Consider the following 27,823-nt stretch of genomic DNA (forward strand, 5'->3'; position numbering starts at 1 on the left):
AATTAGTAGAACGCAAATCATATGTACAAACTATGTTCAGATTGATGCCCAAGAGCTGCCTAGAGTTTAAAATAAATAAATAAATAAATAGTATTTGTTTGAACTGAAAACGAAGCAGACGCAGCCCAGCAGGCAGTGCTTAGTAGTCTATCTCTGCATGGCTCTGTGAAAATAGGGGTCAGGCACTGAGCACGCACGCAGTTCTGCCCACATCCTCGGCCTCTGAGGCCCCCAGTCATGCAATGTGGGCATTATAAATGACTGGCTGCTCTAAAGTCACTCTGTTCCACCAAGAAAAGCATCCGTCGCAGAGATGAGAGGATGCAGCGGGGCGAGAAGAGGGGCAAATTCTGCCACGCTGGATACATCCTCCACAGGCGCCCACCCCCCTGTTGTTACACTGTCAGTAGTCAGTTCTCGTTGGGCGTCATTCTGGTTCCAGTGTAGAGTGACATGGCAGTGATGAAACACTGTGAGAAGGGCAGCACTTTGTCTCGCTGCAGCAGACGAGTTGGTTTGCATGGTGTTGTGCATTTCAACAACAGACTCACAAGGGACTGAAAGGTGCTCTTAGATTTAAAGTCCCCCTGTAGTCAATAATTTTATCCATTAAAACTAATCTTTGATCACCCAAATGACATATTTAAATGTTTTTTCCTTGAAAAAAAATGTCTTCTTGCCTTAAAATAGCTTGAATGTAACTCTACACCCTTGCCTTATTTAGTATACACGGTTCTATGAATATGCAAATTAGCCCCGCGTCCACTCACTCACACCAGATCAGAGATTCACTCGTTGACGATCACACGTTGACGTGATTGGTTACAAGGTAGTTTGTGATGTCAGAAACACCAACGATTTCAAACCGCGTTTTAGAGACTGTCTTTGGTTCACTGCAGTATTAAGGAGAAAATACTCAGCAGTGGTGTTGACATGAATTTGCACATGGTTTGTCTTAAAGGATATTAAAAACACCACATAGACATATAAACAACATTAAAAACTTGATTTTCACCACAGGGGGACTTTAAGACTTGTAAGGGTCGTTTAAATGACCACTAATTATTGACTAAACTATGGTGACCATGGAGAAATTTAGTAGTAATGCTTATCTAACATATGTTTACCTAATCTCTGCCACAAACTACAAAGCGATCAATATTTACCTATCTGTGCCATTTGTTTCAGTAGGTATTTTAAATTCTGTTGGCACGGCTCTGTATTATTTCAATAATTTCTTTGAGAGAATGTGAACTATTCACCGTATTTCTGCCGAAAGGACAGATCCTCTGTTTATTCTCTGACTCGCAGCCTCAAGTATGACTAAATTTAACTCCACTTGAATGCACATTGATGCCTCTAAAATCACAAAGCAAGGTCAGACGGCCCTGTAGATAGACTAGCCGATTCTTTAAGTCCCGGTTGATTCTCTTTTTTCTTTCTTTTTTAAGCTTTCATCAAGCAAACAACAGCAGCCCAGTACAAAAGATTGATGTCTATGATAGACCATGCACAATGTTGCTATAATGCATGTGCTATTTCTTCCTGAATGAGCTTGAATGCCACTTTATTAACAACTGATCAGAGACCGCAAACAATTTTGGTCTGAAAGTGGCTAAAGAAGAGCTCAAGAAAAACCCAATACAAAGCAAAGCAAATGCAAATGTTAGACAGGGGTTCTTGAGCTCTGTTTGTTTTCATCCTGCTAGCATGGAAGGGGAATATTTCTGGTTTAATAAGTGCGCCAAACCTTGTTTGTAGACCGACACTTCCCTAAGCTACAGAAATCAACCATTACAAGCTTATGGGCCACTGGCGAAGAAACAAAAAAGACATTCTGGGACTCAAATAAGGCCATTTTAATCCTTGTCTAAATTCATTTACACACCCTTCACCCTCAAACATGTTGATTGTTGGCCTTTTTTTTTAGAGATTAAGATGTTTCTCAGATGTTACCATGTTTCTAAATTCACGACAGGCACGCTCTGAATTTAATTGGACATTTCCTTGTTCTCATATGGCGACAGCAAACACATTCCACATCGCAAGTAACCTAATGAATCCTCATTAATAAGTATATAGAAAAATCTGTAAAAAAAAAAGTAACAGAACATGTAATTAAAATCCAAAGGGCCGTACCATTGGAATTAATAAAGCAAGAAAACCCTCAGAAATGATTTGACCTAAAAATATGTAAACGTTTCCTTCAAATTAATTTCAAGAGAGACAAAAAAAAGCCTTGCCGTGTTCAAAGGAGCACCCTGCTAAAACAACCCATTTCTGTGGTATTTCTTGGTATTAATATCAGCCTCTTTTCAGAAAATGAGATTCATTTCTCTTGCGTGAGAGCGTGTGAAGTGTTCGCAGGCCTTGGAACGCAGACAGCCTGCCTCTTCACGTCTGCCGTCTCCCTTATTTATGCTTCTGCCTTCATTCACGTCTTAGAGGAGACAGGCTATCAATCAGTTTGTGAATTTTAGACATTTAACCTCCTGTTTACGGCTAGCTGCCCATGATATGTGTGCATGCGTATGTGATACGAATTTTTTGCATAACTGGATGAGCATATAGCCTACATTATATCAGTGGCCCTCAACTGTTTTACTTTATTTTATATTGGACATCAAATGGCAACTCACCACAGTAATACATTGTTTTTGTAAAACAAAGATTCACATTATTATCATTATTCATTTTTATTATATAAATTTTTATTTATTAAATACTAAGCAGCACAACTGTTTTTAACAATGATAATAACAAATGTTTCTTGTTCAAACCAGCATATTAGAATGATTTCTGAAGGGTCATGTGACACTGAAAAAAAAAAAAAAATCAGCTTTGCCATCACAGGACATTTTATTATATATATATATATATATATATATTTAAAACATATTTTAAATCATATTTTTGACCAAATTAATGCAGCCTTGGTGAGCATAATAGACTTCTTTCAAAAAGTTTTTAGAAATCTTACCAACCCCAAACTTCTGAACTCTATACCTTACAGTTAAAGGTTCAATAGGTTATAGGTTTCAAAATGGATAGATTTTTTTCTAAATTGATTTTAAAAAAATCAAAAAAAGTTTTCCTTGCTATGCGTGACCTTTCCAAACCCACAAATTTAAAAGCACTTGCTTATATTATATCTTATTTTCCCACTTTAGTCCCTTTGCCTTTTTGTAAATGTAGCCATCCGGTTCTAAGGGAAAATTCAGGTTAAACAGTACCTATGAGTTGAGGACGGTTAATATGGCTCTTTATCTCACCCATCCCTTAGGGTTTCCACAGAAAGAGTTATTTATTGTTATTGATAGTGATGGAGGCATGCATGTTCAGACAGGAGATGGCTCAAGGGTGTCGTTACTGCATAAACACAATGAGTCTCATCTTGCATTGTCTTCTGATAGTGTGGAGCAGGTGCAGACAGGCTGGAAAACCTATTGTGTTTCTAAAACCACAGATATTTGTGCATCATATCAGTTCAAGTAATTCTTAAAGGCACATTTAAAACCAAAAAAGAAAAGCAGCCATTTTGTGAGGGTTTAAAAAGCATTATTAAACAGAGTAGAGACTAAATCCGTTCATTCAGAGTCAGATTAATGGCTTTTAATTGTATGGCCTCCTCAAAGAGATTCATTAATTTCACGGCACGTATAGAAAATGAACAGGTTTTTTGGCAGTTTAGAATTGTAAATCGTTAAACTCGTGTATCAAGACCTCTGGTTTCCTTCGAGCTTGGAAATCAGCCCCCTGCAGTGACTATTTCCTTGGCCAAATGGTTAATTAGGGAAGCTAATTGTAGGGAGTGTCACACACATTGATTGTGCTCTTATCAACTGGAGACAGCCTATGTCAGAAGACTGTGGGCCTGCTGTATGAATGATACAGTTCTGGCCGATGCCTGAACTCTAGAATGAAGGACAAACAATAGGCAAACTAATTAAAAATGCCTAATTAAAATCACCTGAGCAGAAAATCAATACTTTGTCATGGTCTGAATAGTTGACGGAAGAGAATTTGTCCCAGCTCCAGTCGCAAGGCCTCGCAGGCAAAGAAAAGTCTGAAAATTAGACAATTTTGGTTGACATATTGAGGTATTTCTAAGTGAAATTGAAGATTCAACCAGAAAAATAATAGATTTAGTCCTTTGGGAACTGAATGGATTGTGAATAGTGAAGGCATCATGTCAGAATGGAGCCAGAACTCATTATGAGTTTTGTATGGAGGACGACTATGCTTCTGAAAACCCACCGCCACCCAATTATGAGGGGACCATTTAAACTGGATCTGGAGACGTTATCTCGACAATGATGTACAATTTTTTATTTATTTTTTTAAATTTGAATACAGATGTCATGTTTTAGAAGACATTGTCAAAACGATTCATTTTCACACAGATCCACGTAAGCGACTAAAAACGCGTATTCATGCCTGGCCAGTAGTTGGCGATGTTACTTTGTAAAGAAACACTACACGCATATCAGGGTTTCCGTTGTCCGGTAATCACCGGACATTGGCCGGGGAAAAAATGAAATGTACGACAAAATTAAATCTCTAGGGTCAAATTATCCGATTAAAATGGCCTAATAATCCCACCCCCTTAACACAATCGGAATTTGAGAATAAGCCTAAAATGTATAAAGCAAAAATACACCGACCGATCAGAAGGATTATTTGCCATTTTACAAGCATTGAGTCTGCAGACACCGCTCCTTATCGATGCCGTAAGCCTGCGACGTGATGCGCTCGCTGTCATGACAGCGCTCCGTGGCTATGGAGGATTGCATTTACAAAGCTAAATTATGTTTATGCTTATTAGGATAGACAATTCATCTCACTACTTTGCTCTGAACAACCATAATGATGCGTTACGGACGTGACCGCTACGGACGCTTCATATTAAATTCAGACTATTGTGATCTGTTTCAAGACAGAAATGATTTTGGCCACTTCATTTCAAGTTTTGTTTTGTAGAAAGACTTTATTTAAAGTGAATTTCGTTTTGTATAAATTGTAACTTAATTTTAAATCAAAGTTTCATTAACCAATTGCCTGGATTTAATAAATAAGCAAATATAGCATGGAGGTGCGATCACTTGCAACACGTAAACTTGAGCGCGTCTCATAACTGAACAGAATAATTTCAGACAGTCTTCTTAATGTGAAAACACAGCCATTATGCGTCAACAAAAGTGCCATAATGGTTTGATTGTTGATTCCCCAAACAGATTCTATGTATTTCAGACGCGTCACATCCATAACAGGGTTTTTGTCACATCCATAACGTTGGTTTTTCCTCATAATACACTTCATAAAAAATATATATATTTTAAACATTGATATTTTTATGTTCAGCTAAGACCCCTTCATCATGTGGATAGCAATATTTATACATTGGATTTAAAAGTTCACAGACTTTAAAGGAAATCGAACAGTATACCAAAAACTCTGTCATTTCCCGTCACAGCCATAACGCATGCATATTTTCCTTTTTTGGGGGTGCTTAAATATATTTTAGAAAAACATATTTTGCCTGTCAGTTCCCCAGATTGGGTGCTCTGAGAATATGCATTTCCAATTTAAATATTGTAAGAAGTTTTTTTTTTCTGAGACATTTCACCTGTCATTATGAGTTCAAATGTCACATCCATAACGCTGGAATTACCCTTTCCCGACCGACAACCGCCGCTCGTTAATCGATTATTAACCGTTAACTGATAAGATTATAATATTGAATTGGCATTAAATAAGAATAAAATTGACGCGTATCTGTGACCCGTTAAAACTACAAAAATTTTTATTTATTTATCAAAGGGTTTATTTTAACGTGCAAAGTGCAAACAGCAGCATACAGAACAGATCAACAACAGAACCTGGATTCAGATCACATTTTCACGCACCTGCAGCATTTAACAGTGACAACAGAGAAAAACAGGATAAAATAGTCTACAAATAAAAAACATAAAATTGGCCAACACTAAATATATTATTTTTCCCGTTAGACTAAGATTTTTCGTTAAATAAAAATAACAGCCCTACCTCAGTCCTCACCGAGATGTTTTTATCTCGATGCGGGGCGGACGCGCTTGGAAAAATTGAGCGGGCGTCGCTTCCATTATGAGCGCGCATACTGCGCGCCTACATTTGAAATAATAACGAACTTGAGCGCGCAAAAGACGCGATATGTGAAGCCATTTTTTAGGTTACATAGCCTGCCTCCAGTTTTCCTCAACTTGACTAATTAAGGGGCGATATTTGACCGGCATATCATCAAAATGTCCGTAAAACGAAAACTCTGCCGGTCATTTTGACCGGCACCATTTTTTTTCTAGCGGAAACTCTGACGCATATAGACTGTACACGTAATATGCATGCGCATGACGTCACCGTTTTCACAAATTCGTGTTTTGTAGTTTACACTGAGACATTTAACGGTATTGTTCTCAAAAACTTGCACTTTGAAACCAGTTTCAAAGTTTTGCGCTTTCAGGTCCCTAAAACGCATGCAGTTGTCGTGTAAATGAACGGCCAAAACGCATAAAAAGGTTACCATTTTTAGTTGAAATCGGCCAAGGTCAAGTTCACCTTTGAGAAAAACGTATTCCAATTAATAATAATAATTCATTACATTTATATAGCGCTTTTCTCGGCACTCAAAGCGCTTTACATGGAAGGGGGAATCTCCTCAACCACCACCAATGTGCAGCATCCACCTGGATGATGCGACGGCAGCCATATTGCGCCAGAACGCCCACCACACACCAGCTTACTGGTGGAGAGGAGACATAGTGATGAAGCCAATTCCAAGGTAAAGCCTTCTTTGCTATTATACAACAGAGAGAGTTATGGCCATCAAATTTCAATTGTGCAGAGCAACATACAGTATATACTGGTATAAAAGTAATGCAACAATTATGCTGTTGCTCTGACAGAATCACAGACAGTTCAGTTCAACAGTATGCAGCACTTTGAGAATAACTACAAGGTATTTTACAAAAAATTATGGGTCAGCATTATTAAAAAGTATTACATTTGTTTAGTTTTTTACTGTCTATATATATATTTATACATTTTTTAAATAATTTTTAATATTGCTGACTCATAATTTTTTGGTAAAATACCTTGTAGTTATATATATATATGCTTTTGAACAACAAGGCTATATATTTATAGCCACCTTAAGAAAGGCTCTTTTTTCAAGAGAAAAAATACTTTAGAGCTTCTGAAGCACAATGGTGGGGAAAACAAACAACAACAAAGCCACAGCAGATGGACCTAATTCTACACAAAACCAAAACCCGAATGAAACATTTTTGCAATAACATTGGCATTGTGGTCTCGGATTCTTGCAGCTGATTGGTCAGCTTTAAAGGGATACTCCACCCAAAAATGAAAATTCTGTCATCATTTACTCACCCTCAAGTTGTTGCAAACCTTTATGAGTTTCTTTCTTCTGATGAACACAAAGGAAGATATTTTGAAGAACGATTGGAACTTTGGCACCATTGACTTCCATAGTATTTTTTTTTCTACTATGGAAGTCAATGGTGCCAAACAACTGTTTGGTTCCAATCGTTCTTCAAAATATCTTCCTTTGTGTTCAGCAGAACAAAGAAACTCATACAGGTTTGCAACAACTTGAGGGTGAGTAAATGATGACAGAATTTTCATTTTTGGGTGGAGTATCCCTTTAAAGAATGGGATTTCCGTGTGAATTTCCTTTGATTAATTCAAAAGTTTAAAAGGTTTGAACGTTTCTATCCCAACGTTTAGAGAAGCGTCAGGAGATTTTAGAATCAAAATAGCCAATCTATAGCTGGGAATGCTGGGTAATGGTGCATCTATGTTTCATTCACAATGATTGGGCTCCATCAAGGCAGCCCGTTCTGCTAGGCCATGAACCCGCCGAGCGTCTCATCCATGTGCCTGATGCTCATTATGTTCTTCACATGGCCCTGCCGTGTGTGTCTGTGATAGAGCTATTACGGCCCAGGCGCGGCATTCGGGATTTAACCCCCCACCACACACCCGGACACCTTTTATTCAATTTGACTCAATGTGCAGGAAAATACAGCCGTAATGGACAATCAAATGACGGGTCATGAGGCTCCCTGCCGCAAAAGCAATTATGAGGTTTTTTTGCCATCATGATTCTGCCAGAGAGTGTAGCTAAAATGCTCATTATGGTGGATGCAAATCCACACGATTTCGGTCACCTTTGCCTCCGCCAGACAGGAATGCTTACCTTCACTTATTATGCATGCAATGCAGACTATTCAATTATTCCACATTTCTCAGAGAGTACATGTTCATTGAGGATGCTGGTAGGGACGGGCCACAATGGTTGATATATATATATAGTGCGTGTGTGTATATATATATATATATATATATATAAAAAGATTTACATTAAAAGTAAAATAAATCTAAAATTTAATGTACAATCCATTTGGTTGTTTTTGACTATAGAGTGTGTCTACTGTAAAAATCCTTTAAGAATTGTGTCCAACTGGGGTCAGGTGAACTCAAACCAGCTTAATTATACAAACTGTGATAATTTGACTAGTTGATTTTAAAAATATCTATTTTAGCACACCCCTACACACAGATATTGTGTATAATACATGCACATTGTATTTGAATAAGCCAAACGATGTCAGGTAAATAATAAAACACATTTTCATTGCCACAGTCATTTGCATATCCCCCCGGAGCCCCAGCCAAGGTGGTTCTCTAACAATGGCAAGCATCTATTAGCTGTTGACATTCGACACGCGTGTCAGTTTGAGGTGCAGCTGACTGGTGGAGGATTTGTTATGGTTGCTTAAATCAGGCACATTACAAGTCTCCTTCCTCCCTGTCTCAAGGGGCCTTACATATTCTCCGGTCCTTCTACAGTGGCAGTGGTTTGATGACTCCATCTGCTCTGTTCCATTACACATGCGGCGGAGATCGAAACGGCCGGCACAAAGACCAAATAACAAACAAGGGAGCCATATCGCTCCTTCCACAGTATCAACATCATAACGACACAATGGAGGCATCTGTTCAGAAGAAACTTAGCGAAAGTGCCTCTTTATTCGATACAATGCTGGTTGATAAGTAAAACCCTGTTAGGTAACATAAAGGGGGCTGACGCAGTGGACCATGACTGTTTGTGCATGAATGCACATGCCTTATGTGTGTTTGTGTGTCTGCTTGAGAAGTCATTTGGGACATGTAGAGCACTTGAAAAAGTACAGATGACCTGCTGCTTGTAGGTGGGATTGAAATATCTCGGTTTGAGGACTCAGTATGACGTATGCAGCCTCACGTACTTTAGCTCAATCCTGCTCCGCTTATACCGCCCTGGGGAGAGAAGGGAGCGGAAAGAGAAAGAACGAAAGGGGAGAGTAAAACAGAGAAATCTTGACGCTCTCACTTTGCCTTTCCTTTTCTACATCCAGAGGGGGTGTTTCTCTCTTTTTTTCTCAGTTGTCTTTAACCTGAAGCACAATAGTAGCATAAAGCATTACCTTAAGCAGTGGATAGAGCAGCTTCATGCATACACACAAATACACACTTGTGCAAGTTAATGACTGAGCTCAACATTTTCTTGGTGCAGTAGCAGTTCTAGAAACTTTAAAGCTGATGTCTGTAATATTTCAAAGCTTTTGATACTTTCTGCTATCCCAGTTTAATGTGCTGATAATAATGTTAAAACTAGGTTTTAATTACAATTAGCAGATGTCCTATAAAAGAGTCTAAAAAACCACAAAAAAAAAAAAAAGTTTTGGGGTCTGTAAGATTTTATTTAAGTTTTTGAAAGAACTATCCTATGTTTACCAAGGCTGCATTTATTTGATATAAAATACAGTAAAAATTGCAATATTGTGAAAAAATGTTATTACAATTTAAAATAACTCTTTTCTGTTTTAATATATTTTATTAAATATATGAGTTTTCAGCATCATTACTCCAGTCTTCAGTGTCACATGATCCTTCAGAAATCATTCTAATATGCTTATTCGGTGCTCAATGTTATCACAACAGTTTTGCTGGTTAATATATATATATATATATATATATATATATATGCAAAAGAAGAGCATTTATTTGAAACAGAATCCTTTAATATTTTAAAAAAATCTCTACAGTCACTTTTGATTGATTTAATGCGTACTTGCAGAATAAAAGTATTAATTAATTAATTTATATATATATATATATATATATAAAGAAAATCTTACAGATCCCCAATTATTATTTATTTTTTTGTGGACAAAATGCCATTTACCAGTTATCAGCAATAACATAAAATATAATTGAATAAGATGAGTTGTGCAGCAGATAATAATGTAACACCATTCATATATGTTTACAACATATTCAATATTCAGTCAAGTATTCATATGATTTTTGAGATGACACTATCAAATTCACACACTAGATGGCAGAGTACATAGTTTAAGTGTCAGCATCTTGCTAAATTAACACTGTGGAAATCTAAAACACATAAAAATACACAGCACACACAAGTTGTGGGTACAATAGTGCCTTTTTAAATGGTCAAATCACTTTTTATTGATACTTTTTATATAATTTCTCTATCTTAGATCATTTTCTATGAGCTTTTTTTACAATACGTTATGGGATTATCTTATCTTATCCACAGGCACATCCCATACATGTGATGCTATCTTTGAATTTGGCCAAAATAAGATATCAGAACAAGTGCACCTAGTATGATGCCTTAAAATGCATTATAGGCAACACTAAACACCTTGACGCTTATTTTAGCCCTCTCTCTCTCTCTCTCTCTCTCTCTCTCTCTCTCTCTCTCTCTCTCTCTCTCTCTCTCTCTCTCTCTCTCTCTCTCTCTCTCTCTCTCTCTCTCTCTCTCTCTCTCTCTTTCTTTTGTTCTCTTCATGGATCTGCACACATGACGCATTAAACCGAAAGATAAAAGATGGCACAAACAGAATAAACTGCGCTAGAAACACAAGCATGCTATTTACATTAATTCAAGAAAGCAGTGTATACATAATTTCCTAAGTTCCAAATCCGAGAGGCAAGGCTGTTGCATTAGGAATGAGAGAGCCAAAAGCCACATCAATGGGAACCGACAGATACAGAGCTGTGGTTCCGGAAGGATCAAAGGGTGTGTTATTGAATTTAGCGGGGGTGAATCAAGCGCTTTATTCAGGTTGGAGCGCTTTCAGGGAGGGGGGACGAGCCCATCACTGCTCTGAATGAGGGAAAGAGCCGCTTGGAGGCCGAGCCTCAGAGGAACGTCACCGATGAATTATTCACAGATAGGAAAGGCTAGCTACCGGCTGCTCTCGCTCGCTCTCCGTCCCTCTATTTCATCCTTTTGCCATCTTTCATTGCTATTTTCACCCTTCCTCTGTGTTTTCACAGCGGATGTCCTCTTTCACTCATTATCTCCATCTTCTTCACAGGTGCTGAATTGTGCATTATGACTCTGAACCACCAACACTCTCTGGATTTTTCATTCTCTCTCTTCCTCCCAACAACACACTCCGCTGACCGGATCTTTAAAAGAATAGTTCATCCAAAAATGAACTGTCATTTACTCACCCTCATCATGTCCCATACGACTAACCTATGTTTAAGCAATAAAAAGAACACAAAAGCACCATAAAAGTGGTCCATGTGACTCTTGAACTATAACCCAAGTCTTCTCGAGTCATATGATCGTTTAAGATCGATAGATTTGGATTTAAATTGTAAAAAAAATTGGCTATCGTATGACTCCTAAAGATGAATGCAGCACATCAGTAATACAGAACATCTTTATGGTGCTTTTGTGTTCTTTTTCAGTACAAATATTTACATTTTCTCATACAGGTTGACATGAGGGTGAGTTAGCATATATCAGTCCAAGACTGTTTTGAAGAAATAAGATGTCTCTTGCACTGACAGGAAATTCCTGCCAGTGTAAATGCTTGCAACGGATGGTTTGGCTGATGCATGCATGTTAGAAGTCAAACTCATCTTAGCAGACAGCGCTAACCAACGACTCTTTCACATCAGCATTTATACACTATAGCAATTTTTTCGGCAACATGTTGAAAGAAAGCTAATCTGTATTAAAAAAAACGTATTACAGTACTAACATTTGGGAGATAAAATGTGCTTAAATCCCATAAAATGTTAGTGTCACAAAAACTACTGTTTAAAACTGTTTAAACACTACTGTTTAAAAGTTTGGGACCAGTAAGTTCTTTCTCAATACTGTTTTACTTTGATTAAATAAATGCAGCCTTTTGACTTAATGTCAAAAACATTATAAAACTTACGACCTTACTGACTTTTGAACGGTAGTATTTTTATTTTATTTTTTTTGACTCAAACATGTTTTCACCCAATTGTATCACTTCTCCTGAAAAAAGGAAGTGAGAAAAAACATGTATTTGTCGCCTTCCTTCCGTCCTTCATCTCTCTCTCTCTCTCTCTCTCTGTGGGAGAGGTCTTAGCTGGAAACATGTAATTTTGCTCAGTTTCTGGCCCCTTTGCCCCCGTCTCCCACCTCTGGATGACTCATTAGGTAGCGCTCCGCTTCAGTTCCCTGTTATTTATGCAGATAAAAAAGGCAAATTAATGACGGGCACCCGGGGAGGCACCACGCAGCCCGAGAAGGGAAAATGAAAGGCTAGACCGGCAGATACAATGCGTGCAGCCGGTGACACATTCACTGAATCAGTCGAGCGAGTCATTTACATGTTTGCCACTTAAACTGTCCCACTGGTAAAAAATCAAACTGGCAAATCGATGACAGTAATTCCAGAATTCACCCTTGACATATTGTTTGTTAAGGTCATGGGAGTGTAAGCATTAAGCAAGAACTGGTAATTTATCACAGTCACCTCCACAGATTCTCAAAGGGATAGTTCACCCAAAACCTTAATTTCTGTCATTATTTACTCACCCTATATGACTGTTTTTCAGTAGGACCCAAAAGAAGAAATTTTACTGGATGTCTAAGCTGCTCTTTTCCAGTGACCAGATGCTGTAACTATTTAAAACAGGGTTATTATTGTTAAACTATAAAACTATTAAAAACAGTTATGTTAATTGAAATAAAATCAAATAAAAATATTAGTTGAAAAACTTGGAAACTTCATTTTACACTGTCCTTGTTACAGGTTACATGTAATTATAGTAATGACTATAAATTAAGCATAATTACATAAAACTAACCCTAAACCAAACCCTCAGTATAATAAAATGTATAATTACACAGAAACAAAAGACACCTTAAAATAAAGTGTAAGCAAAATCTTCAACTATAAATGAAAATTATAAATGTTGCCTAGGCAATAAAATGAAAAAGGTTCAAGCGCTAAAATTATGAAGTGGAGAAATACATAATAACTAAGCTAAAATTGAAAAATAAAAATAAATTGAACCTAAATAGCAATATTTTAAAAAGTACAAAAAAATTATAACAAAATTACTAAAAAATGTAACTAAAATAAACGTGAAAACTAAACATATAGAAATAAAAGCTAATTCAAAATATTAATAAAACTAACATAGGCCTACTACAATAAAAAGTAAAAAAAAAAATAACACTGATAGAGAAAAACAAACAAACAGCATAAACAAGTCAATACGATATTCCAGGTTTTCACAAGCAATATTTTTCGTATTCACAAAAAATATTTAACTCACCCTAACTCTCAAATCTCATTTGCACTTACACACAGTCAAAAACGCCGCATGACAACTGTGAGATATCAAACATGGTGTAACTAGTCTTGATGCATCATATTTGAATCTATATGCACATGCAAATGATATCTGGTAGCTATGGCAGAGAGAATTGTTTTTCATTTCAGTGGGAAGGAACATTTTTAAATGAGCTTTAAATGACTTTTAAATCATTCAATATTATTTCTTACGGGAAACAGGTTAACACCCTCGGTCTTGTTACACTCTAGTGCGTTTCAGTACGAAACACTTTCAGCGCCCTCACGCAGGGTGTGCGAGTGACATTTGAGAAGCTTTTCAGAGCCAAAACTGAGAGCGGGACGCACACGGTGAGGGGCGTTTAGAGAATAAAAGCACTCTGAAGGAGGAGCCGAAGACACTGAGCTAAACACGATAGTGCTGATAGACAGTATAGCAGCGGGCTAGATGAGACTGACCTTCACTAAACACCAGGCCAGATGTCTTTGGGGATGGATCCCCAGCTGCTTGATATAAAGACAGTATTAAGTTATTGCCTGCTATACAGTCGACTTAGGATGCGAGGAGTCATGAGACAAGGCCACGGCAGAGCCTGAGTTTTACTGTGCTGTTTGTAATGCTTACTGCTTTTATTACTTCTGCCATAAGCTCTTTTATTTGAAAACTTCATGGCAAGTGGGTTTATAAAAAATCTCTTCAGTTTATTTTCCATCCCGGGGATCAGCTAACCTCAAAATGTAAAGTGCGACGAGTTAGCGTGATGTGCTCTTTGCCAGATGTGTTGCATAAGAAAACCATCAAATAAATGATGCATTATCATGAGAAATCCCTCAGACCACATTTTTTAGATTAACAGGACTGAGTATACATTAGCACAAAAGAAAAACACCCTCATATTTCTTCTATTTTCCAAGGATACTCTCATATGATCTCTACACAATCTACAGTACTAAAGATAAACGATCCTCCTAAAAGCTCCGCAGAACATTCATACTCTCTGAAAAAGACCCCGACTTCCAGAGATGAGAAATTAGAAGTGGAAGGAGAGTGCATAAATTGAAAGAGAAGCAGAAGGGGGGAGACCGAAGAAGAATGAGCGAATGAGATGAAAGAGTAGACAGAAGGACGCAGAGCTGAACTAATGCTGTGTTTGATCCCTTTCTCCGATGGGCGGCTGCCAGGCCTCGGCTGCAGGTATCAGGATTCAAGAGATGCAGGTTCATCAAGTGTACGCCATTATAGAGAAAGCAAAAATGAGAGCTTTGAAACTACATCGTGAAATGAGAAAATGATGACAGACAGCAAAATGAAACTGGATTCTTTGTGTTCAAGTGGTGCTTGATGGCGAACATGGCTAGTATCAGCGGTAAATTGACGAAAACTGAAATGTTATTTGTCAAATAAAATTAAATGCAATTTGAATAAAAAAAAAACACCAATTAATCAAAGACTAGTGTCAATAGTAATAATAATTAATCGATAATATTCAGTATTGGGTATTTAATACATTTTTCAAAATGAAATATTGTATAATTTTATGTCATAAGCTTTGAAAAAAACAAAAAATGGTGTAAAAATTAATAAATTTTTGTAGTTTACACGGAGACAATAATCGTATCGTTTGCAAAACCTTGCAATTTGAAACCCGTTTCCAAAAGTTTGTGTTTTTAGGCCTCCAAAATGTTGTTATTGTGTAAATGAACGGTCATAAAAAGTTGTTAGTTTTTAGTTGAAAACGGTGGAAGTGAGGGGGTTGTTGAGTTGACAAAAAGCTAACAATCTCTCGCAAAAACAAAAACAATCAAAATAAAACCCCAAAAAGCCCCAACATTAAAGAACCATGAACATGCAAATGTGTAATTGAAATATTCAATTAATATCTCAAGTTTAAGAATTCGTGCTTGAAGAAATTCTGGGAACTAGAAATGGCTTGAGGATTGGCAAAAAACAGATCTGTTAGAAAAATAATAGCACATCTTACTGCAACAAGTTGCATAATTTAAGGTATCGCTCATGTTTGCAGCAAAAATGTGTGACTTTATGTTTACTAAAGGTTAGAGGTGTGTTTAAATCCCTAAAACCCTAAGTATGAGCAATAATAAGTCTTCGCGAACTACTAAATATTGATTACATTCTCTCATTTCTTTATTCTCCTGTCTAGCAGTTCACACACATTTAATATACTCTTTATTACCACGGATTCCATTAAAAACGCATTATGGAGAATCTTGCGAAGTGTTTTGTTTATTTGACATGGTAGAAGCTCAGACTGAAGGGAAGTGTGATCCCTTGAGATAATGGGGAACGAACATGAAAAAGCAAACGTGAGAAAGCCAGAATCTTCCCCCAATAATGTAAGCTGATTTAGAGGCTCTTCTTTCCACATCTGACCCTCCTCCTCATCACCATCAACCCCTCTCAAGCGCTTTGCGGCACAGATTACAAGGTTTCAGAGAATCAATCAAGAATCCATCTCTGTCTTTCATGAGTATGCACATTATGCACAAACATAAGACATCAAATCAACAGAACCGCCATCATCACTGCAAACTGGCACTATATTTATAGAGGAGAGTAAATGTTCTAAGCAGATTTACTGCAAACTGAGCGCTTGTACAAGCCTCCTATAACTGTCACAATGCTGCAGCTTTTCTGATATTGTTTCAAATGTAACCCATCTGGCTGTCTTTCTCTTTATCAGTGGTGTTTGCTAAACCAAGTACCACTATACTTTTGAACAACTTGATGGCTTGTTGAGGAGGGCTGTGTTCTTTGCTTTCCCTGGCATTTCCTAGATTTACACCCCAGAAAGAAAGATAATTACAAACGCCCTAGCAACGCCCCAAAACATCCTAGGAACCGAACAGTGGCATGCTAAAAATAACTCAGAACTCCACGTAGCAACACCCTGGCAACAACAACCTATCATTGTGGCACAGACTCTTGCATGGCATGAACTGCTTACACAGATACACACGGGAGCGTTTGAAAGCAGGCGTCTATCAGCGGATCCCTAATATATCCACTGATAGACGGATCCGCTGATAGACGCCTGCTTTTCAAACGGTCCCGTGTGTATCTGTGTTAGCGCTCGGTGAAGACAACATGTTTTTGAAATGTTGATCATTGTAGGCAATCACAAAAATATATGTTGAGTGCATGAACACAATGGCCGATCACAGACATATATGTTGAGCGCGTGAACACAACGGCCAATTACAGACATATATGTTGAGCACGTGAACACAATGGCCGATCACAGACATATATGTTGAGCGCGTGAACACAACGGCCAATCACAGACATATATGTTGAGCACGTGAACACAATGGCCGATCACAGACATATATGTTGAGCGCGTGAACACAATGGCCGATCACAGACATATATGTTGAGCACGTGAACACAATGGCCAATCACAGACATATATGTTGAGCGCGTGAACACAATGGCCAATCACAGACATATATGTTGAGCACGTGAACACAATGGCCGATCACAGACATATATGTTGAGCGCGTGAACACAATGGCCGATCACAGACATATATGTTGAGCACGTGAACACAATGGCCAATCACAGACATATATGTTGAGCGCGTGAACACAATGGCCAATCACAGACATATATGTTGAGCGCGTGAACACAATGGCCGATCACAGACATATATGTTGAGCGCGTGAACACAATGGCCAATCACAGACATATATGTTGAGCATGTGAACACAATGGCCGATCACAGACATATATGTTGAGCATGTGAACACAATGGCCGATCACAGACATATATGTTGAGCGCGTGAACACAATGGCCAATCACAGACATATATGTTGAGCATGTGAACACAATGGCCGATCACAGACATATATGTTGAGCGCGTGAACACAATGGCCAATCACAGACATATATGTTGAGCGCGTGAACACAATGGCCAATCACAGATATATATGTTGAGCGCGTGAACACAATGGCCAATCACAGACATATATGTTGAGCGCGTGAACACAATGGCCGATCAGAGACATATATGTTAAGCGTGTGAACACAATGGCCAATCACAGACATAGATGTTGAGCATGTGAACACAATGGCCAATCACAGACATATATGTTGAGCATGTGAACACAATGGCCAATCACAGACATATATGTTGAGCGCGTGAACACAATGGCCGATCACAGACATATATGTTGAGCGCGTGAACACAATGGCCAATCACAGACATATATGTTAAGCGCGTGAACACAATGGCCAATCACAGACATAGATGTTGAGCATGTGAACACAATGGCCAATCACAGACATATATGTTGAGCATGTGAACACAATGGCCAATCACAGACATATATGTTGAGCATGTGAACACAATGGCCAATCACAGACATATATGTTGAGCACGTGAACACAATGGCCAATCACAGACATATATGTTGAGCATGTGAACACAATGGCCAATCACAGACATATTTCACGAGTTCACATTTACATCAATTAAACAGAGTAAAGATTATGCGTATTTGGCGTGCTGTCCAGGGGGAGGGCTCCGAGCTCGGAAATTTTTGCCCGAACCCAGAGTGCTCCCCCTTGTTGTAAGAGTATTTAGGAGAAGAAGTGAGGAGATGGGGTGGTGGAGGGATGCTGTTAGACTGTCAAAGAACTGAGTTAAGTTTGCTGAATATATACCTCTTACCTCATTGATTGGGAGTGTGCTCCACTCGTGTCTAATTAGGCTTGATTACCTGAATGTGCTCCACATGTGTTTAATTATCTGAACATGCTCCTCCCGAACTTTGTTAGGAAACATCATATGTTGAGCGCGTAAACACAATGGCCAATCACAGACATAGATGTTGAGCATGTGAACACAATGGCCAATTACACAGACATATATGTTGAGCGCGTGAACACAATGGCCAATCAGAGGTGTTTAAGAATCGATTCAACAGCTCTCAAAATGCTAGAGGGAAATTCTGGTATTGTCATATTTAAAAAATTTCATGTTGATATTCATAATTTATAATTGTAATGTTTTTTAGGTTTATACATTTAACTGTACTCATTAATTTAATATTATTGTAATATAATATAAATATAATGTATTACATTCATTTTTTAAATATGGGAACATATACTGTATGGTAAATATTTCATTTGTACTATTTCTGACACAATATCTTAAGTATTTTCTTCCTACCCACTGTTAAGGGTATTTACCTGGAAAAAAAAACATCATTACAACTGATATCAACAGAATAAAATAAATGTCAGATGTGATGTGAACTTTTTTCTTATTTTTCCTTTTATTTATGTGCACCATTTTCTGTCTTGGAACATTTCCGCAGCGTATGGTATAGTCTACTCATTAGGCCCAGCTGAGATGTGGCCCACCCATAAAACATTAGTTCTGGGCCCTGTAAATTTAAAATTAAACAGTCCTAACAGTTAATGGTTTTCTGAGAAACATGCCAGCTCACGCAGACCTTCAAAACTGCTGAGAAGAAACACTCCAACTCTCTTAAGGGCAGATAATGCATCACAAAGAGATGGAAGACAAAAACAAATATTTCAAAAAAGCGATTTTATGAATCATAATGGCATTTCTGGGCACCCACAGCAGAACTAATATGACAAAAGACTTCTGAAAACATTGAAGAGAATGCCAGTTACTCTACAAATTATATGTGCAGGATGTGAAATAATGAGGCATTCTCAAAAATGAGAATAAAAGAAAGAACGGTTTCCAAATACAACAGGCATTTTAATCTCAACTCACGTGTTTGCTGAAGAATTCATCCACTTCTTCTTGGAGTTGTTTCTGGCACTCTGGATAGAGCGCTAACAGGTAGCACGTGAAAGCTAGCGTGTTGCTGCTCGTCTCATAGCCGGCCAACAGAAAGATGAAGGCTTGACCTACAATCTCGTCCTCTGTCATCATTCTCTTCTGCTGGACGCGCTTGGTGGACTCGTTTCCAGGAACGTCTTCTTGTACGTTGTCCATCCCCTGTTCGGTGCAAGACTGCTCATCGGCGTCGTTGACCACGTCAAAGTGCTCCAAAGACAAATACTTGTTGCTGGTTCTGACGTCCAGCATCATCTGCAGGAAGTCTCGCCGTCGCTTTAGACAACAAACAACCCACACGCTTGTTTATGCGGTTGATACTGATGATGTCTCATTCATTTGTTTGTTCATGGCCATACCTGTTCAGGGTGAAGATCATCTCTCTGTTTAATCATCTTTTGGATACATTGGATAAAAAAGGAGTTCATCTCATCCCTCGATTTATTGGGAAGTAGGGCAGCAAGTGGCTGAAGGAGAAATGGAAATGCCACTACAGCAAAACCAGGAAAAAAGGGACGCAGTTAGAAAATTTTCACTCAGATAATAAATATGCTAATCACAATATCAGCATAATGAAAAGTTTCATATTATCATCTGTCGGAAGCACTTTCCAAGCGGTCCAAGACAGAAATAAATGCTGTCCGGGATTGTGCTCTAGATGCGGTGGTTGAACGTACAAATGAATATCATGATGGGTCTGAAGAAGGTAAAAGCGAAGAATTTGGAGGCCTGGTGCACAAAGGGGTCGTCTGGATTGTTCTGAGAGTCCACCTGCGTACCAAACGCAACACTGGCAATTACATCCATTGTGAAGCAGCCGAAACACCTGCAAAAAAGACATGCATAGCATTATTAAAAGCTCATCACAATGTCTAAAAATAAGAAGAAGAATACATATACAGTACTTCTAGAAACTCATACTTGTGGATGTTGAAGCTGTTACCGGACTCAGAGTGGCTCTTCAGGTTTCTCAGTAATGTTTCTGTGGCCGTGTTGATGAGGGGAACCATCTGCAAAGATATCAGAAAACAAGAACAAAGGATTTGGATTACAGCAAACTACTTCCGAGCCGATAACAAGGAATAAATGCAGTCCGAATTTATAGCCTTCTATACAATGGGGAAAAAACACACAGAACAAATGTAGACTTTGCTGATTGTATAATTCCCCTTTCCCCACACCTGTCCTGTAAAGTCTGTCCACATCTGTCCATTAACAGCTTTTGATTCCAGAGAGCATGGCCAATGGAAACAGGGCTCAATTTTACGATCTTAAGAAACAACTGAGTAATATATTGATATATTTATGAAGAACCACAAAACACCATTTGTAAATACTGTTGTGTATCAGTGACAGTATACCGTGGTACACAGATCTTAAGCGAATAGCGCCATGGTACTCATCAGGATTCCCACACTTTTTAGTTAACAACTTTCTATGACTTTTCTAAGATTCTTATAGTCATTTGTGAGCTACTAAATGAGAATTTGCTCAATTCAAATGCAGAATGATCATTAATTAATCATTTTGACCAATTTGTGAATTGGTTCAACTGACTAATTCAAAAGAACTGACTCAAAAGAGTTGATTTGCTCACAAATGTTTAAGTTTTATTCTACACAAGAGCAATATCTTGGAGAGACCAGAGAGAATATATTTTTTAAAATAAAAAAGACAGTTCAAACTTCTGCACGAATCATTCACAACAAGATATATAACATGCATTTACAGTGAATACTCATATTATGCCGACTTTCAAGATTTCATTTCCATGACTTTCCAGGCCTAGAAAACAGAATTTTAGGTTGTCTGATATATGGTATGATGCTGAACAAATACCATATTAATATACCATGCTAGTGCGCTAAAGAACATCAAAGAATACCACGGTAAAATGTGTCTATCACGTGTGCATATAACAAATATGCATTGCAGTACAGCATCCGCAATAACATTTAAAATCGTTTTTACTTTACCACCCCCTAAAATATTTTCTTTTTCTTTCAAACTGTATTTCTTTTATAAGAGGCAGAAAGGAACAGACTACATAGCCTGGCCTGTTTAGTTTGGACCATTCGTTCATAAGCAGAGGACAAGAAATGACACAAAGGGCTCGAGAAAGATTAAGCTACTCTAGATGCACTATTCTCGAAACTGCACTTCTTCACGCCTGCAATCTCTTCCTCTGTATCTGGGTGAGATGAGAGGTTGTCCACTCTCAGTGTTCAAGGCTATGGCTTTCCTCCCTGACACCCATGACTGCAGCCGTGATAAGCCAGCAGCTCATATACGAGACCTATTGATCCTGTCTGCTCAGGACGAAAGCGAGAGAAAGAGATACAGGACTAGTCTGTATAAGAGGAAGGTAAGAAAGATAAAGGAAGGAACAGAAGCATGCGAAAGGGAAAAAATGCTATATACAGGGTGCTCTGTTTCCAGATCTCCAGGACATTCTACTTCACAATGAAGCCAGCGATACCAATTCAGCATCCAATTACTCAGTCAAACCTGATTATCATGCTGTTTCTCATCAATTCTGTCTTTAAGTTACCCTGTTAATAGACTACTTGGACTACACCAGCATGAATATCCATGCTAGTTTTGCCTGGCGAGTTAGGGCAGGTCGTACAGGTGAATTAGCTAGCAAAGCTGATCTAAATGTTTTTTTTTTTCTTTCAGTGAAACTAATAAGGTAGTTTTGTTGTTGGTTAAGCAGGCATTAGAGCGTCTTATGCTAGAAGCAATCAAAACAATAGATTCCAGTAGCATATTGTTAAGCTAACGTTATGATAAGCATAAAAATAAATAACGCACAAAAATAATAGATAAAATAGCACATTTTTAAATCCCTGCTAACTGATAAAGCAATCTTAACCATCTTAAGGTGATAACTGTTTTGTAACATGGTAGATTTAGCCAGTTAGGTGGTTTACTAGCGGGACTACCAGCTAGTCTATTTTTTAAAAGAAATTAATATATTCTGAATCAAACTGATCATAAGTGACAGTAAAAACTTTTGCGTTGTTACAAAAAATATTAGGCAGCACGACGGTTTTCAACAATAATAGTAAGAAATGTTTTTTTGAGCATCTATTCAGCATATTAGAATGATTTCTGAATGTGACACTGGAGTAATGATGCTGAAAATTCAGCTTTACCATCACAGGAATAAATTACATTTTAAAAATATATCACAATAGAAAACAGTTATTCTAAAATGGAACAATATTTCACACTATTACTATTTTACAGTTTTTGATCAAATAAATGCAGCCTTGAGCATCGAGAGGCTTATTTCAAAAACATTTGAATGGTCATGTACATGTGATGCTGTCTAAAGATTTCCAACCTTTTGGAACAGTCTTCATTTCATGACCACATACAATCCCTTAAAGTGCAATCTATGGGCTGCTCACTATTAAAGGTGCTCTAAGTGATGTCACGCGTTTTTTAGGCCAAAACAGTTGTTGTCACATACAGCAAACATCTCCTCACTATCCGCTAGCTGCCTGTCCCCTGAACACACTGTAAAAAAACGTGGTCTCTGTAGACACCACAGGCTCCACAAACGGCAACAAAAACAAACTGCGGCGACCCGCTCCACGAAACATAACAAACAGTGTTCAAGCCAATCACTGGCAAGAAGTATTTGAGGGTGGGTCTGGGGTGTTAGTGCGCGTGCACATGAAGGGGGTGTGTGAAGGAGAGAGAAGCATCAAGACAAGAGGGAAGTTTGAATAATGGCCGACAAACGACCAAAGGGACGACGTTCCGATGATCAACTTACAAAGAAGAGGGAAAAGGATAAAGTACGCGAGAAGTACCGAATTTACATCGGTAAAGCATTCGAAAGATGGCGAGAACTCCGCCGGCAGAAGGGCTTCCAGTCCGACATTCAGGTTGCTCTGTTTTTGCTGGACAGGTGGGTAACGTTAAATTCTTTTTTTTTGTTCTAAATTGACGCGTATGTTCGCCAAACCCACACAAGGATATAATTAGCTAGAACTATGCTGTCAGCGTTAACTTTGGTGAATACAACATATGTTTGTAGCAGCTAGCGATCAATATGTATTGTAAATGATCAATCAAATTAAGCCCCGTTCACACTACAAGCGACTTTGTCGCTGCATGTCGCCAGTGGCTGGCGATGAGGTCGCTAGTGGGAGTTCCCACTACTGGTTGCCTTTATGAATGACATCCAATGATGTGGAGAAGGATCATACGCGCTCCGCTCCTATTGGTTGTCGCTCCCGTAAGTCGCTCCTCATTTGCATAAAGTTAAACAGATTTCAACTTTGTTGCGTCGCCAGACACGCCCCATCCGGTCGCCAACGGTCGCTGTCGCGCGTGTCGCCGGAAATCGCCAGCTCCCCATTAAAATGAATGGTATCGCGTCGCTTGGTCGCGTGTAGTGTGAACGGGGCTTTAATAGTAGGGCGACAATTTATGTGAATGATTGAATACGTAAGGGAGGGGGAGGAGACGAGATGCGGAGGAGGGAGGGTCTAGGTTTTGTTTGACAATAGTTTGAACGTCAACAGGAAGTGACGTCACCCAGGATCGCTTAGAGAACCTTTAAGCATCAAAACAGATCTTAAATGACTTCCAGTCTCGATTTTCCCATTTATTTGGGATTTCCAGCATTTTGGATGCATTTTATTTAGACTACAAAGCATTCAGTTTCTTGAAGTCCCACAAATGCAACTAAATTGAGTCTATATAGTCTAAGGAAAAGCTTTGTTATCCAACACATTTTGTATTCACCTGTGGTCAAGTTATCTGTTTTACTAGAATTACATCTCAGTGAAGCCTTACTTGGTGGTAAATAAGATGAATAGGTGTGTGTGCGTGCATGCATGTGTGTGTTTGTTGATGCATATTGACTCCGTGCAGGCAGGCAGATGAAGACGACTGGAAAGGCTGATGGAGAATGACAGGAGCGGTGTCTACTGTCTCTTTCTACCGTTACACCGCAGCTAATGAAAATCAATACAGGCAGCAAGTGCATGCCTACACTTTTGCACACACACACACACACACACACACACACACACACACACACACACACACACACACACACACACACACACACACACACACACACACACACACACACACACACACACACACACACACACACACTTGCAGCTCAGTTATACATTAAACATTCAGGAAAGCTGAATTTTGGTCCCAGTTTTATTACACATAAAATCTTCTGCCAGATGCAGCTAATATTTAACAGTGGAAGGTCTCGACTGTGGGTTTTAAAATGCAAACATTATGGCTCTGTTTACTGTAATTAAGTTAATGGACATGCTTTCAGACGGAGCTCTGAGACTTGAATTAAAGCAGACTGTAAAGAAGGTTACGAGCTCATTAGAAGTTTGTGTCTTTGCACTGTGCAGTATTTCTCTCTCACACTGTGATAGATAGAGAGGATAGAGAGTGATGTGTGCGGATTTCTCCTGAATGATGCCACGCCATGCTGAATTTAGCTTGGATGAATGCCACTCCACTGTTACGGATATCTGTGTGTATGAGAGCAAGTGAGACAATGAGAACAATCACTGTTTCTCCTCTCACAGAAGTACACACCTCTGACATTCCTGACGGACATGCATACCATTTAACCTGGAGAAGAGAAATTACTATACTATACATACATGCAGTTTTTTTGCAATGCAATTTTCTTTTCAAACAATGCAATTCCAGTTTAATGAAAAATTGTTAGTAAAATTCTTTACCCACTACACTCAAATGTATGTTTCTCGTGATCTTAAAAAAAATCTGTTGATCAAAAGCAAATGTTTAAATTCAAAACTTTTAACATTTTAATAATACTATGTATTTATGATACCTCATGCCATTAGTTGAGAGAAGCCCAGAGTGTGCAGAGCTGTGATCTAGACAAACGTCTTTTATTGTTTTTGGTAATTTTTTTGTCACTATTTTTTAGTCAATTATTCCCGTGCCAGATAGCACAGGTACGTCTCTAAGATGTCTGCTAAAGAGCGCTTAATCTTGACAACATCTGTTGTGTACAAACATCTGATAAACGTCTTAGAAAAAGCAGTTTTACATACATTCTAAATCATAAACATCTAAAAACATATTCTAAATATCTATTTAACATCTGACAGGAAATGTCTTAGAGATGAGCAAACACAAAAAAATACATCTTGCAGATGTAAATGCAGACATCAAATAGACGTCTCACTGATGTATGTGTGCGATCAGGGATAATTCCATTTGTTATAGTTTTGATGACTTTACTAGGATATTCTATTATGTGTAAAATAGTCAAATAAGAAAATAAGTATGTCCAAATTTATTTGACATAGAAATCTTTTGTAACATTAATGATGTCTTTAATGTCAATTGTGATCAATTTAATGCACTCTTTTCTTGCTAAATAAAAGTATTAATTTGTTTTTAAAAAATCTTACTGACCCCAAACTTTTAAACGGTAGTGTAGACACATACATACTTTGTATGTGTGTACTACGTGTGTAATCCTTTAAGAAAAACTCTTGTGGATACCAAAAGAAACATGGTTGCATTACATTGCAGAAAAAAAATATTTGTGGCCATGACTGCAGATGTATATCCCAAAAGTCGATTCTTTCTTTATTAGGAGATGAAATCATCTGAAATTCTTGGCAAGGCTAAAAGAAGACAAAAACTTACAGGGTCAGTTTCCAAGACACATATTACACCCCAGACTACAAGATGTTTTCAGTGGAGCAATCAACATTGACAACATAATTTAAAGCAGGACTCGTTTAATCTGTGACTTATTAATCCTATTCAATCATTCGGCTCGTAAATGAATAAGCAGTCACATGAGACACAGTTGAACGATTGAGAATCGATCCTGTTCTATGATGTAAGATGTTAGCAAACAAGAGGACAAACAGCAATTAACTGCTGTCATCCAAGACCTCCTGATCACAACACAACTATCATATGTCTTAGCCACTCATACATTTTCAGCAGACAACTTCATATTGTTTTCTTGATCTCAATGATGTGAATTAAATCGACTGTGCTTTTCTCCTCTCAAAGAGTAAATCGCTAAACTCATTTTTTAGAGTTTGAGACCTCATCTTTCTCTCATCAGTCTTTTCCTCTTGACAACCACACCTCTTTCCTTCCTATTCACTTTCTTCTGCCTTCCTCTGTTTTATTTCATCAGAAAAGAGTGCATGTAAAGTGCAAGGCTGTTGAAGAGGAAACACACTGCTTTGTACTCTCTCACATGTGAGATACAAAAAAGATGAATGTCAAACTCTCTTAGTTCTCGGTTCCAATCTCTCACTGTGGGAAAACCGATAGTCTAGTGTGCGAGTCCAGGCGCTGCTCCCCCAAAATGCTTAAAAAGGTAATGACAACACATTGTGCAAATAGCCTCCACCAAAATTACACATTGTGAAAGCACCCTGATACGGTCTCCATTAACAACAAATCTCCAGTGACACAGAACAGGATAAGAGACTGAGAAAACACACAGGCTTGTTAAAGCCGAATGCAGTGATTGGACAAATATTTTATGGTTATACAACTTCCACAGACGATATACACACACACACACATATATAAATACATTTAAACCAATTAACTTAGTGATTGCTATCAGGATGTGAAGAGACTTTCAACCAGCATAACGAAAACATTCCTGAAACAAATCACCTACCCAGCCTTTAAGACTCTCAGATGAGGTTTACTTAGATTTTTCAAGATGTTCCTTGATCAACATTCAGTTTTAAAAATAGGAAAAGACCTGAACAACATTCAACTATCATCTAGTTAGGATCCAGGAACACCTCAATACCACAGACATAATATCTGAGCTCACTCCAAATGCCATGTAAACTTCAAACTATACACGTTTATGTGTGACTTTGTGAAATTATCTGCACAATTTATGACGATCATTTAAATCTTATGCAACTTTTAGAAACTATTTTAATGGCTGTTATGGAAATATGAGATCCTCTACAGGTCCAAGATTTTGTTCCAGTCTGCTCCAACAGAGCTGCACATGATTTATAAACTCAAAGGCATAAAATGTGATTGCATAATAAGAACAATAGCTTTTTCGAACAGCTTTAATGTTTGTTTAGCACGTTTAGGTAAGAGAGCAAAGCTTACCTCTTTCATCTTGGCAGCACTGAAGGTCGGTGTGAGGATGCTGCGCACTCGTTTCCATTGTTCGTCCCTCAGCATGATCAGACTGTCGCTCATGGGTTTAGTGATGCCCCTGGTCGCCTGCATCGAGAACA

The 27,823-nt window shown here is 38.2% G+C and overlaps 1 protein-coding gene across 1 annotated transcript in view; it reads right to left on the reverse strand.

The window, feature by feature from the left end:
• Nucleotides 1-27,823, reverse strand: part of tbxas1 (thromboxane A synthase 1 (platelet)) — an 83,654-nt gene that overhangs the window by 1,659 nt on the left and 54,172 nt on the right. Inside the window, exons 6-10 of the mRNA XM_056261321.1 lie at nucleotides 27,693-27,809; nucleotides 20,463-20,551; nucleotides 20,219-20,367; nucleotides 19,901-20,031; nucleotides 19,476-19,817 (exon numbers count right to left, since the gene is read on the reverse strand). Coding sequence (XP_056117296.1) covers nucleotides 19,476-19,817; nucleotides 19,901-20,031; nucleotides 20,219-20,367; nucleotides 20,463-20,551; nucleotides 27,693-27,809 — 828 coding nt within the window. The remainder of the gene's footprint in view (nucleotides 1-19,475; nucleotides 19,818-19,900; nucleotides 20,032-20,218; nucleotides 20,368-20,462; nucleotides 20,552-27,692; nucleotides 27,810-27,823) is intronic.

Source organism: Rhinichthys klamathensis, unplaced genomic scaffold, assembly GCF_029890125.1.
Source record: "Rhinichthys klamathensis goyatoka isolate OS25496 unplaced genomic scaffold, OSU_Roscu_1.1 h1tg000181l_1, whole genome shotgun sequence".
Taxonomy (NCBI): Eukaryota; Metazoa; Chordata; class Actinopteri; order Cypriniformes; family Leuciscidae; genus Rhinichthys; species Rhinichthys klamathensis.